The 12,999-nt window shown below is 56.4% G+C and overlaps 1 protein-coding gene across 8 annotated transcripts in view; it reads left to right on the forward strand.

Moving 5' to 3' along the window:
• The window catches only part of SHANK1 (SH3 and multiple ankyrin repeat domains 1), a 48,740-nt gene that overhangs the window by 10,182 nt on the left and 25,559 nt on the right, over positions 1-12,999 (forward strand). For 7 of the 8 annotated variants that reach the window (XR_010939030.1, XR_010939031.1, XM_067718928.1 and 4 more), the window contains 7 exons: positions 4,521-4,598; positions 4,839-4,905; positions 5,156-5,486; positions 6,366-6,559; positions 10,329-10,442; positions 10,621-10,696; positions 11,163-11,189. Coding sequence is in view for 6 of the 8 variants with exons in the window: in XM_067718928.1 (XP_067575029.1) it covers positions 4,521-4,598; positions 4,839-4,905; positions 5,156-5,486; positions 6,366-6,559; positions 10,329-10,442; positions 10,621-10,696; positions 11,163-11,189 (887 nt within the window). In the remaining 2 variants the exon portion in view is untranslated. The remainder of the gene's footprint in view (positions 1-4,520; positions 4,599-4,838; positions 4,906-5,155; positions 5,487-6,365; positions 6,560-10,328; positions 10,443-10,620; positions 10,697-11,162; positions 11,190-12,999) is intronic. The other variant, XM_067718930.1, reaches the window with a different exon arrangement.

The following is a 12,999-nucleotide window of genomic DNA, read 5'->3' on the forward strand; positions in this document are numbered from 1 at the left end:
TCCTGGAAGTGCAAGAAACTCCAAGGGTCCTATTGCTTTAATTTTTAATTTCTATTTTATATCGGAGTAGAGCAGACATTCAATGTTGTGTTAGTTTCAGGTGTACAGCAAAGTGATTCCGTTATCCGTAGACACGCATCCCTTCTTTTCCAAGTTCTTCGCCCATATAGGTTATTACAGAATATCGAGTAGAGCTCCCGTGCCATGCCGTAGGTCCTTGTTGATGAGCTGTTTTACATATAGTAGCGTGTATGTGTTAATCCCTGAGGGTCCTATTTCTAATGGGTCTCCAGCTGCCAGGGGAGCATCACCCACTGCAGGGGACAGGGGAAAGGCCAAACCACAACCCCTGAAGGGGACAAGAGTGTGTCGCAAGTGGTAGCAATTCAGGGCTGGGTGGACAGTCCGCAGTTCAGGAGTTGTGAGTGGAGGTGAACAGTAGAGAACTGGCGGGGGGTGGGGGGGTCTCGCGTACCCACTCCAGCTGTGATGTAGTGGCCAGCTGGGTTGGCAAGAGCCGAGGCTCTTAGCCTGCTCACCCCGGTCACTTTGCCACCTGTGCACCAGGCGATCCTGGGCAGGTCAGCCTCCCGTCTGGTGTCTCAGTCTCCCCACCTGCTTCCCAAGGCTCCTGCCCTTAGACGGTTGCTGCAGGGACTTCGGAGGCCAGGGCCTGGCATGCGTGGCTGATCCATCAGCCTCTTCCCCCTCCTCCAGGAAGTCTTCCAGAACAGCCCCAGTCCCTTCTGCCTCATCAGAACTTGCAGTGCCAGGACGTGGCAGGTAGCCACGTGCTGCCTTGTGGCAGCAAGCCGTCTGCTCTGCGCCCCGCAGAGGGAGAACTCAGAGTTTGTCAGATTGCCGTCACTTCCCCGCCCCCACCCCCCGCCAGTGACACGGGCCTCGTGTCCGGATTTTCTGACTCAATAGCCTGTGTGCAGGCCAGGATGCCCGAAACAAGTCCCGCCCCCTCTCTGAGGTTCCGTCCCGCTCTCAGAAATGGGAATAACGTCAGCTGATTGAAGGGGATGAAAGGTCATGTGTATTAAGTGCTCACCCCTAGAAGGCAGCTATAAAAATAATAATTATTATTATCATGATCATTGCCGTTATCAGTCAGGATCAGGTCAGGAGACAGAAACCATACCAGTAATCGGAACAGGGGAAATGTAGCAGGTATGTAGTTATACAGAGGGAACATACTCTAAGCGGGTCAGATGAGCCAGCCACTTCCCCGCCTTGTGCTTCTCCTTTCTCATCTGTGAAATGGGTCCGTAACACCTACCTTGCAGAGGATCAAGGGTGTGAATGTTTTGCTTGCTCTCGGCTTGGTGCTTAGCAAATAGATGCTTGACAAACGCAAGTTCTTTTCCGACTTTCTCTCCCCTTGTCTTCCCTCCCAGACTTTAAGCTTCCCAAGGCCCAGAGCTGGGTCTGAAAGATTTCCTCACTCTCTGCCCCTCTGGCCTCCTGGCATGCCCGTCTAGCCTCTGGTGGTGAAGATCAGGCCCATGTCCAGGCTGTGAGCTCTTCAGGGGGTAGGGCCTAAGTCTGATCAATCGCTGTCCCAAGGCCCCGGCATATAGTAGGCTTAGATGTCTCTTTGTTGAATGAATGAGTGAGTGAATGAATGATTGAATGAATGAGGGATCCGATGCCTTGATTTCCCCCAAGACCACGCACAGCACCCAACTCAGAACATTCAACAGGTATTTGCTTCGAGATAGAGTGAATGACTCCGTGAATGAATGAATGACTTGAACGAATTGAATTTTGAATGACTCAATGCCACATCCTCCATCCTCATCCTTTCCAGGCACATTGCTTGAGCGCCTACTGTGTGCCCGCTTGTGAGATGCATCAGACACCGCACGGCGCCCGTCCTCGGGAAGGTGGGGGGAGTTCGCAGTCTGGTGAAGAGGCAGATGTGTAAACAAGTAGTTGCAATACAGTGAGATAAGTGCTAGCGCACCAGGAAATGTGAGGTTCTAGGAGTGTAGTGAACTGCTGGTTAAGCTGAAAGAGATGCTCTGGGCCTGTGCTAGGCAAGGTGGCAGTGGGGGCTGGCAGATATGCAAACACACACATGGCACTAATTTACAGTCTAGCTGGGGAGACAGCATGTGCACACATGGACACGCACACTCGCACTCACAAACACATCCAGAAAACGAACCAGGCTAACTTTGCTGTCCAATCGGAGGGCCGCTGGACTTGGGCAATCGGAGTTGTGCTTTCACAGGAGATAGATGAGCACTAAGATGAGAAGGCTTGGTTTGAGTCCTAGCTGCCCCACTGACTGGCTGTGTGACCTTGGCCATGGATTTGCCCTCTCTGAGCCTGTCCTGTAGGATGGACCCGTACAAGCATGCTTGATGGGTTTGTCAGGTGAAGAGGGTGAGACCAAGCAGGTGTTTTGTGAATTCTGGTTAAATCAGCATCTTGGGGATCTGGAGTGGAGCTGAGCTGGGGGCCAGGTTGCATCTGGCCAGGCCAAGATGAAGGGAGAGGACATCCCCTCATCCAGCAAGTGTTTATCGAACGGCTCTTACGGGCCAAGCACTGTGCCAGGTGGTGGCGGACATTGTAGTGGGGGAGAGATGCTAGAGACGAATAACATAGAAATATAGTTTCAGGGCGGCAGTGTTATGAGAAGATGAGTTAATTCTGGCTTAGAAGAATGCCCGGCACATAGCAGGTATCATGTAAATTAAAATAAAGCCGGGAACCGGACAAGGGGCTATTTTCAACAGGATAGTCAGAGGGACCTTTTCTGAAGAAGCGGCATCTGAGCAAAAACATGAATCAAGTGGGAAAGGGAGAAAGTGAGCTGTACAGAGATCTAGGGGCAGAGAATTCCAAGCAGACGAAGCAGCAGGTGCAAAGGCCCTGGGGCAGGAGCGTGCTTGTCAGAGGAAGGAGGCCAGTGTGGCTGGAGCATGGGGAGCAGGGAAAAGTGGTAGAAGATGAAGTTGGTGAGGCTGGGGGGCGTGGAGGGGCAGGGCAGGCAGATCAGCAGGGGCCTCCTAGGCCAGGGCAAAGACATTGGGTCTGACCCACAGCGTGAGAGAGAGTGACATGTTGTGATTGACATCCCTTCCCCCACTGCCCGACCCTGGCCCCACTGCCCCCTTCCTTCTGCGTCTAGCAGAGTGTGTGATTAGAGCAAAGGCTTGAGACTCAGAAAAGGCTGGGTTCAAATCCGAGTGCTGGTCGTCACCTGCCACATGACCTTGAGCTCCTTTTGAAGCCTTAGTTTCCTCATCTGTAAAATGGGGACAATAATTTCCATCTCTTGGAATTGCTGGGCCCTTCGGTGGCTACCTCCTTGAAAGTGCTGAGCACCAGACAGGCAACATAGTCAGCCCTCCAGGAGGTTTGAATTGGTGGCTCTCAGACTGGATGCTTCTGCCTCCTAGGGGACATCTGGCAATGTCCGCAGACATCCTTGGTTGTCACGACTGGGGAGGGGAGTGCTACTGGCATCTAGTGGTAGAGCCCAGGGATGCTGCTCAAAGCCCTACGATGCGCAGGATGACACACACCACCACCACCCCCGCTACAGAGACTTGTCTGGGCCCTAAATACCACTAGTGCTGAAGATGAGAACCCCTGATTGGGAGGCTGGGGTTAGCAGATGCAAACTGCTATATATAAAATGGATAAACGACAAGGTCTTACTGTATAGCACAGAGAACTATAGTCAATCTCCTATGATAAACTATAATGGAAAAGAATAATTTTAAAAAAGGATATGTGTGTGTGTGTGTAACTGAACTGAATCACTTTTCTGTACAGCAGTAATTAACACAACATAGTAAATCAACTATACTTCAATAAAATAATAATAATAATAAAACCCCTGGACAGCGTTTAGGTTAGCGCTGTCCAATAGGCTATAACCTGAGTCACACGTGTAATTTTAAATGTCTCAGGAGCCACTTTTAAAAAAAGGAGTGAGAGGCCCGCGTACCGCAAAAAAAATAAATAAATAAATAAAAGGAAAAAAACAGGTGACGTTAATTTTAGTGCATATTTTATTTAACCCAGTGTATCCAAACTATTATCCTTTCAATGTGTAATCAGCATAAAATTTTTTAGAGGGACGTCCCTGGCGGTCCAGTGGTTGAGACTTCACCTTCCAATGCAGGGGGTGTGGGTTCGATCCCTGGTCTGGGAGCTAAGATCCCACATGCCTTGTGACCAAGGAACCAAAACATAAAACAGAAGCAATATTGTAACAAATTCAATAAGGACTTTTTAAAAAATGGAAAAAACATGTTAGAGATGTTTAAATTACGTTTTTCATGCCAAGTCCGTGAGGTCCGGTGTGTATTTCGTATGCACGGGCACCTCTCAGTTTGGACCGGCCGCATTTAAAGGGCAAGCGGCTGCTGTCCGGGGCGGGACGGGTTTCCATCAGATGGTTCTGGAAGTTCTTAGCACAATGTCTGTGTCCACTCATGGTGACCTTAACTGTGTTTTTTTTTTCCCTTTCACCCTGTGCCCCTGACCATCAGGAGACGTGTGCTAGGATACTCCTCTACCGAGGAGCCGACAAGGATGTGAAGAATAACAGCGGCCAGACCCCCTTCCAGGTCTGGGGCTGTCGGGGCTGGTTGGGAGGGGGCATGAAGAACACAGCCGGGGTAGGGAAGGTGGAAGACTTTGGGGTGCTGGGAGGGAGGCACTTGGTCAGCGAGAGGAGGAAGGACGAAGTTACTGGGGTGAAGGTTTGGGGGGACAGCTGGCCAGAGATCTCACAGTGTTTCCTGTTTCCTCTCTCTCTCTGTCTCTTTCTCTCTCCTCCCTGGGCTCCCTGTACCCCCTCCCGCCAGGTGGCAGTGATTGCTGGGAACTTTGAACTTGGGGAGCTGATCCGAAACCATCGAGAACAGGACGTGGGTGAGTGAGCTAAGGGGAGAAGCTGTGGGCCTGGGGGTGCGTGGTGGGATTGGGGAGTCAGTGAACCTGATGTGGGGGCCGGGATGGGATCAAATACACCTGAGCAGCGGCAGGGGTGGGGTTCCAGGCAGCCCACTCTTTCTTATCTCTGTCTTTCTCCCCTCACGCTCCCCCCCCACCGTCTCTCACCCGCATGCCCTCCCCACCTGCCTCTGCCTCCCTCTGCCCTCCTGCCGCCATGCCCCCTCAGTGCCCTTCCAGGAGTCCCCCAAGTACGCAGCCCGGCGACGGGGACCCCCCGGCGTGGGGCTGACGGTGCCCCCCGCGCTGCTGCGGGCCAACAGCGATACCAGCATGGCCCTGCCTGACTGGATGGTGTTCGCCGCCCCGGGGACCTCGTCCACCGGGGCCCCCGGCCCTACCTCAGGGCCCCAGGGCCAGCCGCAGCCCTCGGCCCCCAGCACCAAGCTCAGCAGTGGGACCCTCCGCAGTGCCAGCAGCCCCCGGGGCGCCCGGGCCCGCTCCCCATCCCGAGGGAGGCACCCCGAGGAGGCCAAGAGGCAGCCCCGTGGACGGCCCAGGTAGGGGAGGGCTCAGCCCTGCTCCCACAGACCCCATCCCAGCCAGATGCCCTCGTCAGAGCCACAGCTCCGCGCCCCACCCCGGGCCATCCCAGCTGCCTCCCTCCTGTCCCACACATGGCTGGTCCCCCACCCACCCACCTCACTGGTCCCAGCCCCAGACTACCAGACCCCTCTCCTAACCCTTGAGGCAGTGAGGGCACCGTGAGCCCCAGTCTTGCACCCAAGTCCAAGCGCACCAGCGTTTAGCTGAGCACCTGCTCCATGGGCCTGGGCGGGAGGTGCCCAAAAGACATGTTGGACAGACAGAAAGACGGGGCAAGGTGAGAGGAAGCCAAACAGAGAGGGGCTGGGCGAGGGGGTCAGGGAGGGGTTTCCAAGCTTGGAGATGAGACCAGAGGTGGGGAGGGTGGGCAGGGGGCGTCCTGGGGTAAAGAGGCCAGGCTGGCTAGAGGAGGACGGGAAGGGGGTGCTGTGGCTGGCCAGCCTGTCCTGAGGACGTGGGCGGGAGGGAGATCATGGCGGGTCAGGGATGGCAGGCAGAGGAGTTGGACTCAACCCAGGAGGAAGCCGGGAGTCGCTGAAGGCTCGTGAGCCAGGGATGACACAGTCAGAGCTCAGCTTCAGGAAGCTGCACCAGGCAGGGCATGCAGGACCGTGGGAGGGGACAGAGCCGGAAGCCAGGAGGCAGGAAGGAGGGCTGGAGCCGGGCTGGACCCCCCAGGTGCCCTCCTTCCCTGGGGCCGCCAGAGCTGGAAGAGGCACTCAGACCCCCTCCCGCTCGGATGCTCCACCTGCCCCGACCCAAGGACCCCTGTTCTCCCAGAGGTGCCCCCTCCCTCCACTCTCCCCTGCCTCTCACACCCTCTGTGTATGCAGCTCCAGCGGGACACCCCGGGAAGGGCCAGCTGGGGGCACCGGGGGCTCCGGGGGCCCCGGGGGCTCCCTGGGCAGCCGCGGGAGACGCCGGAAGCTCTACTCAGCGGTCCCCGGACGTTCCTTCATGGCTGTGAAGTCCTACCAGGCCCAAGCCGAGGGGGAGATCTCCCTAAGCAAGGGCGAGAAGATCAAAGGTAAAGGGGCAGCGCCCGGCGGGGCTGTGGACACGGGGCAGGCAGGCGAACTAAGCCTTCAGGAAGGGTCACTGACAAACAGGTCTCCAGCACCTAGAATGTCCAGTGAACGCCGGAGACCTCAGAGACACCTAGATGCCCCTTCCGCCTCGGAGGAGCATAGAGCGTAGCTGGGATGAGGCCATCAGGAGGCGGTGTCCAGGCAGGAAAGGGGTGATGAGCATTTGTGGGAAGCTGACGCCGGCGGGCAGGGCCGGAGCGCTTCCCCTGCGAGGTCCCATCTCGCTCACGATCGCCCTTCCAGGCAGCTGTCAGGAGCCCATCGTACAGTTGAAGGAGCAGAGCCTCGCGTGGGTGACATGACTTGCCTGAGGTCCCCAAGCTGAGCCCAGGGTCTTTCCCGCTATCGTGTTTGGAGAGAGAGGTCACGCCGCCTCGACTCTGCCTCCTGCCTCTGCCAGGAGTTCTCACCTGAGACACGGGGTGGTGCCTAGCTCCCCGTGCTCTGATGAGACGGCCAGTGTGCGCAGCCCGGTCCGTGCTGAGGGCTCCCTAAATAGCGGCTGCTGTCATGGGCGTTTGCCTCTCTTCGGTTTTCCTGTCTTCATCTGTAAAACCATGCCGGTATCCCCCACGTGCAGACTTCGCCCCTCACAGGGCCGTGGACGCATGTTCTTGGACAGAGTGGTGCTTTGGAGACAGGAAGTGCCCTGCAGTAGTTAATTCGAGATGGGGAAGCAATTCTTTGCCCGATTCTAGGCTTGCAGAGGAGACAAGTAGCGTAGTGGTTGAGAGCCAGACTGATCGGGTTCAAATCCCAGCTCCACCACTTCTTAGCGGGGCGACCTCAGGTGAGTGACTTCTCTGGGCCTCAGTTTCCTTGTCTGTACAATGGGAGGATTAGAGTCAGTTCTTGTAAAGCCCTTAGAACAGTGATTCTCACATAACGAGCGCCAGCTGTCATTACCATAAGCGACCCCCACTACGGGCACTTAGAAGAGAGAGACCCTGGGCACCGAGGAAGCTGGGGGAGGGGGGTGTCCTCCCAAAGGAGACAGAGTTTTAAGTGGGCCCTGAAGCATGTGCGGGGATCAGAGTATCAGGCAGGTTGTGTAACTGCATCTCTTTCGTAGTCTGTCTCCCTATCGCCTGAGTTCCCGAAGACAAGGTCACATGTCACCAGGGGTGGGGTCACCAGGGCCCAGTTTTGTGACCCGGCACACAGGAAGCCTCAGTGCACACCTGCTGAGTGAAGGGATGAATGGATGAATGACCAAATGCCCGAGTTAACTGTGGGGGGGCAGGGGCAGTGCCTCTGGAGGCACCCAGCCTGGGGAGCGAGTGTATGGGTGTGTGTATTTGTGTGTGGGTGGGTGGGTCTGGGGGTGGGGTCAGGTCTGTGCTTTGAAGGATGCAAAAGAAGAAAGGGAAGCTGAGGCCAAGTGTGAGGGACCTTTGCACAGGCAGAGGGCCATGGGCTGTATCTTCCATGTGTCTTTCTGAATGTCAAGCCCAGCAATTCTACACACTTCCCTGTTCTCATATCCTTTCCATTCATTAAAAGATGCTTAATTGCCTCAAAGCACAGCCACATCCACAATGTCACTGAGCTTTGCCGCAGCCCGACAAGGTAGCAGGTTCCCTCTGCTCTCAGGACCAAAGCCTAGCGCCTTAGCCTGGCCTGCGAACCCCTCCTCTGCCCGCCCACCAACCTCACCTCTTCCTACTCTTTCTTTCACCCACAGGGTTCCAGGGACCACATCCTCCTCTCCATTCCTCAGATGCCCCAAGTCCTTTTTTTTTTTTTCAGTTTATTTATTTTATTTATTATTTATTTTTGGCTGTGTTGGGTCTTTGTTGCTACACACAGGCTTTCTCTAGTTGCAGCGAGCAGGGGACACTCTTCGCTGAGGTGCGCGGGCTTCTCACTGCGGTGGCCTCTCTTGTTGCGGAGCACGAGCTCTAGGTGTGCGGGCTTCAGTAGTTGTGGCGTGCAGGCTCAGTAGTTGCGGCTCGCGGGTTCTAGAGTGCAGGCTCAGTAGTTGTGGTGCACGGGCTTAGCTGCTCCGAGGCATGTGGGATCTTCCCAGACCAGGGCTCGAAACCGTGTCCTCTGCATTGGCAGGCGGACTCTCAACCACTGCGCCACGAGGGAAGTCCCCCAAGTCCTTTTCCACAACGAACCCTTTGCACATGCTGTTACTTCTGCCTGGAAAACCTTTCCTTCCTCTCATTGCCTCCTCCACTCCTAGCATCCTTCAGGTCTCAGCCTATATGTCACATCCTCTGAGACACCTTCGTGGTCCCCCTTTGCCGTCGGATTTATATACTCCCATCTGGCCTTTCTCCAAATACCCTTTCCTTTGTCCCTCAAGCGTCGACCTCAATTTCCAATCATGGGGTCACTTGGAGAGTTATACCTCTAATGACTGCCAGTCTGGAAGCTCCGTGAGGGCAGGAACCACATTTAGTGTGTCCAACAGCCCCACCCAGTTCCTAGCTGACTGGCACTAAATACGTATTTGTTCAGTGAACAAATGATTGATTCCAAGACCACCCAGCCAGACGTGGCAGAGCTAGCCCAGAACCCAGACGCCTTGACACACATCTCCTGGTCCCTTCCATGACCTTGAGCATCTCCTCCATGTGGTTTCCCCAGACCCTCTCAGAGGAGGTGTTTTGTGCAGGGAAAAGCGTCAGATGGCCCCAACCCCAATCCTAGCGTGGCTTGAGCCATCCCTGGGCAAGAGGTCGTTATGCTCTAGCTTCAAGTTCATCTTTGAAGTGGGAAATCAGTTGTTACCTAGCAGGTAGGTGTAAGGATGAAGTGAGCAAAGGATGTGAGGGGCCGAGTGGGAACAGAGCTGTGAAAGATGCTGGAGAGACGGATGACTTCGGGCTTGTTGCTGTCGCCCTCATCATCATAGAAACAGCAGCAGCGAAGTGCTGGAACAGAGAGGTAGCAAAACATGAATGACTAAAAATATCCGCTCTGGAAACAGCGCCGTGTTCAAATCCAGGCTCTGTCGACTGCACGCTGCAGAACCTTGAGCAGTTGACCTCAGCTCTCTGAGCCTCAGTTTCTCCACCAGTAAAATGGGGTGAATGAAAGTGTTCCCCCCCACACTTAGGCTCCTGGCCCCGAGTGAGAGCTGGATAAACATTAGCTGCCCCTGCTGCCCATCTTTGCTGTCGGTCAACGTGTGCTTGATGGTTAAGGGGTGAGGGTGGCAGGAAGTGGCCTCCAGTAACGAGCGGTGAACAGAAGGAAAGAGGTGACTCTACTGTCCCTTCTAGAGCCAGGGGAAGCAAAGAGAAATGGAAGGAGGGGTCTGGGAACAGATGACAGAAGATTAAGTGGCAAGGAGGCTGCAGGAGGCGGCAGGGGCAGTGATTGGGGGTGTAGAACTTGACCTAGGAGCCGAGGAGGGTTTAGGGAAATTTTGGAATAACTGAGTTGTGACTGGTCACCAGGGGAGATGAGAACCAGTTGTGGATGTGTCCCTAGCCTCCAAGGATGACGTCATGGGACACAGCCCTTTCCCCAGTGCCATTTTGATGTCCCCACTGGGTCCAGGAAGCTAGTATGCAGAAGCGACATGATTTGCATCTCCCCCTTCCTTGGACATTTATTAAGGATGCCCTTGGGCCAGGTTCTGTGCTAGGTGCTGAGAGTTCTGGAAATGCTGTGCATCAAGTGTTGGGAGCGGGTGGGGGTGTGGGCAGCACAGAAATGAGAAATGTTTCTGTGTCCCTGCTCCCCATCTAGTGCTTAGCATCGGGGAAGGAGGCTTCTGGGAAGGCCAGGTCAAAGGTCGCATCGGCTGGTTCCCCTCTGACTGCCTGGAAGAGGTGGCCAACCGCTCCCAAGAGGCAAAGCAAGGTAACGAGGAACCCCCAATTGTCCCCGATTTACTCTAGGTTCTCATGTTCCTTCCCTTCCCCCTCCTGATGGGGGTGGGGTGCTGGGAGGTAGATGGGAAGGCTTGGGCCAGGACCCCAGGGGGTGGGCCCATGGTTTCCAGAGTGCAGGTCCAAGGTCATCCTTTGTCCCCCTGCAGAAAGCCGAAGTGACAAGGCAAAGAGACTATTCCGGCATTATACCGTGGGCTCCTACGACAGCTTTGATGCCCCAAGGTAAATGTCCTTACACCCTCGGGCGCCCCCCCAACCCCCACTCCCTTACACTCCACCTTTTAAATAGTTCCACCGCCTCGAAGCCCCCTTTCTCATCTGTTCCCTCTGAAGTTTGATCCAGGGGTGGGGGAAGGCAGACTTAGCTTCAGACTACATAGCCCAATCCCAAACCGTCCCTGGCAGCCACCGAGACTGCCCAGCTCTGGTGTAGCCAGAGACCAATGAAATGGATCGGGGCGAGGTGGGGACGCCTGGGGGGCTAGGGAGCTCGTGTGTATGGCTGGCTGGAGGCTCTGGTCTCCTTTATGTGCCACATCTCTGTGCAGTCCTGTGCAGCAGAAGTGTCTGCATCCTGTGCTGGCGTAGGGAGGGGAGCGGGCAGAGCTGGGCCAGGCGGGGTGGGGGCGGGGAGAAGGCACACTGACACCTTTCCCCTCCCTGGCTGCTGGCTGACTTGCTTCTGAAGCTTAATGGATGGGATTGGCCCAGGGAGGTGAGAGGGGAGGGGAAGGGGGGGTGGGGTTAGGAACGGGAAGGAAGGGGTGCCTGGGGGTTGTGTGGATGTGTGTGTGCACTACCGGAGCTGAAGTTTCCCTGTGAGTGAACGTCTTACACAGACGAGCATCCTTGTACGGATTCCCCAAGTGTGTTCTTGCCCGTGTGTCTCTGTAGGTGTGCATGACACGTGTCTGTGTGCATGTGTGGCTGGAGGCCCCTAGATGTCTAGCCTTGCACATATGCCCGTGACAGCGAGAGGGTCTGTCCTGCTCTGTATAGATGGGCGCGTTTGTGGCTGTCATTTACGGGGGCACGATTGTGGCTAATCGTGCGGCTGGCTCTGCACATCTCCCTGAATCTGTGTGTCTGAGAATGAGGGCCAGTGTTTCCAGCAATGTCCTGCTTACCACATGTGGACAGGGGGCTCTCTGCACATGCCTGTCCCTCTTCATGCATGTCACTGTGTGTGCGCATTAACAGATAAAGTCGTGTGCATGCATTTGCACCTGTCTGATCTGGAATTCAGGACCTGGGGTGTTGGGGGAGGGGAGGGCAGAAGAGGGGAGGACTCCAGGGCTTGAGCTTCCAGAAGGGCAAGGCTGTGGGGGAGGGATGGTCGTAACTGGGCATCTGAAAGATGAATCCTCCCCTCCCCCACCCCTCCCCCTAATCCAGGGAAGGGTCTCCTTGTTCATAGCATCCTTCCATTAAATGTGTCCAAACCTATGTGTCTGTGTTCTGGCCAGTGGGGATGGATGTTGTGGGGGAGGGAGAAATGACAATATGAGAAGAGAGGGCGGGACTGGGGTCCCACCCTGCGCCCCAAGTGTCCGAGGCGCTTGACCATTGTGCGTGTTCGCCTGGCACGTCTCCGGCTCTGGGCACTGGGTGAGTATCGAGGTCCCCACCCCACCCGGAGTCTCCCATCAGCCTCTGCTTCTTGTCTCTGTCAGTGTCTCTCTGGGTCTCCTCTTGGCTTCGGTTTGGGGGTCGCTTGCTCTACAGCTGGATGGGGGCGGTCCCTCTTGCCCTCAGCTACTTCCTTCTCCTCTCTCTAGCTCTGTCTCGTCAAGTGCATTTTCTTCCCTCTCCTCCACTCTCGTGCCCGCTGGCATGTGCTGCTGTGTTTGCGGCGTGTCTGAGCTTCTCCTCCTGCCTCCCCCCCTGCTCTCCGGCCCCCTGTCTGGGGTGCCCTGGCCTGTGTTGTGACCCCGCGTCCCAGCTGGAGCTGTACAGTCCTCCTAGCCTGTGCTGCCCTCTGTCCTCTCCCTGGGGGTCTGCGGCTCTCGTGTGAGCCGTGGACTGTGGATGTCCCTCCGCCTGGACTTCTTTGGGGGAGGGGTGTCTCTCACTGCTCTGGCGCCCAGTCTGAACGTCCTGGCCTTCCCTTTCCGGCCCTTCCAGACTGTGTTGGGGTGCACTGTGTGTCTGTCTGCGGTGGGGGGCTGTGTGTCCCCTCCTGGAGTCCCCCTCACCGTGTTGTCCCTGCTTGGGAAGTGGGGCTTGGTCCGCGCGTCCCTGCACGCGGTTGCGAGGCATCTTGTGTGATGTTGTGCGTCCCTCTCCCCCCTCTCCCTCGCTCTGCACCTGCGCGGGAGGGCTCTGGAGGGGGGAGGGTTAAGGGGGAGGGCCAGACCGGAAGTGCCTCCCCCTTCTCCTCCCCCCCGCGCCTCGCCCCTCCCCCTTCTCCCGCCAAGGGGGCCCCCACGTTCCCCTCCCCCCTGCCCGGCCCCCTCCACCGCCCGGCGCAGGACGGCAAGGGGTTAAGCCTCGCGCCCGCCGCCCGCCTCCGGAGCTGTCCGCGG

The sequence above is a fragment of the Pseudorca crassidens genome, chromosome 20 (genome assembly GCF_039906515.1).
Source record: "Pseudorca crassidens isolate mPseCra1 chromosome 20, mPseCra1.hap1, whole genome shotgun sequence".
In the NCBI taxonomy this organism is placed as follows: Eukaryota; Metazoa; Chordata; class Mammalia; order Artiodactyla; family Delphinidae; genus Pseudorca; species Pseudorca crassidens.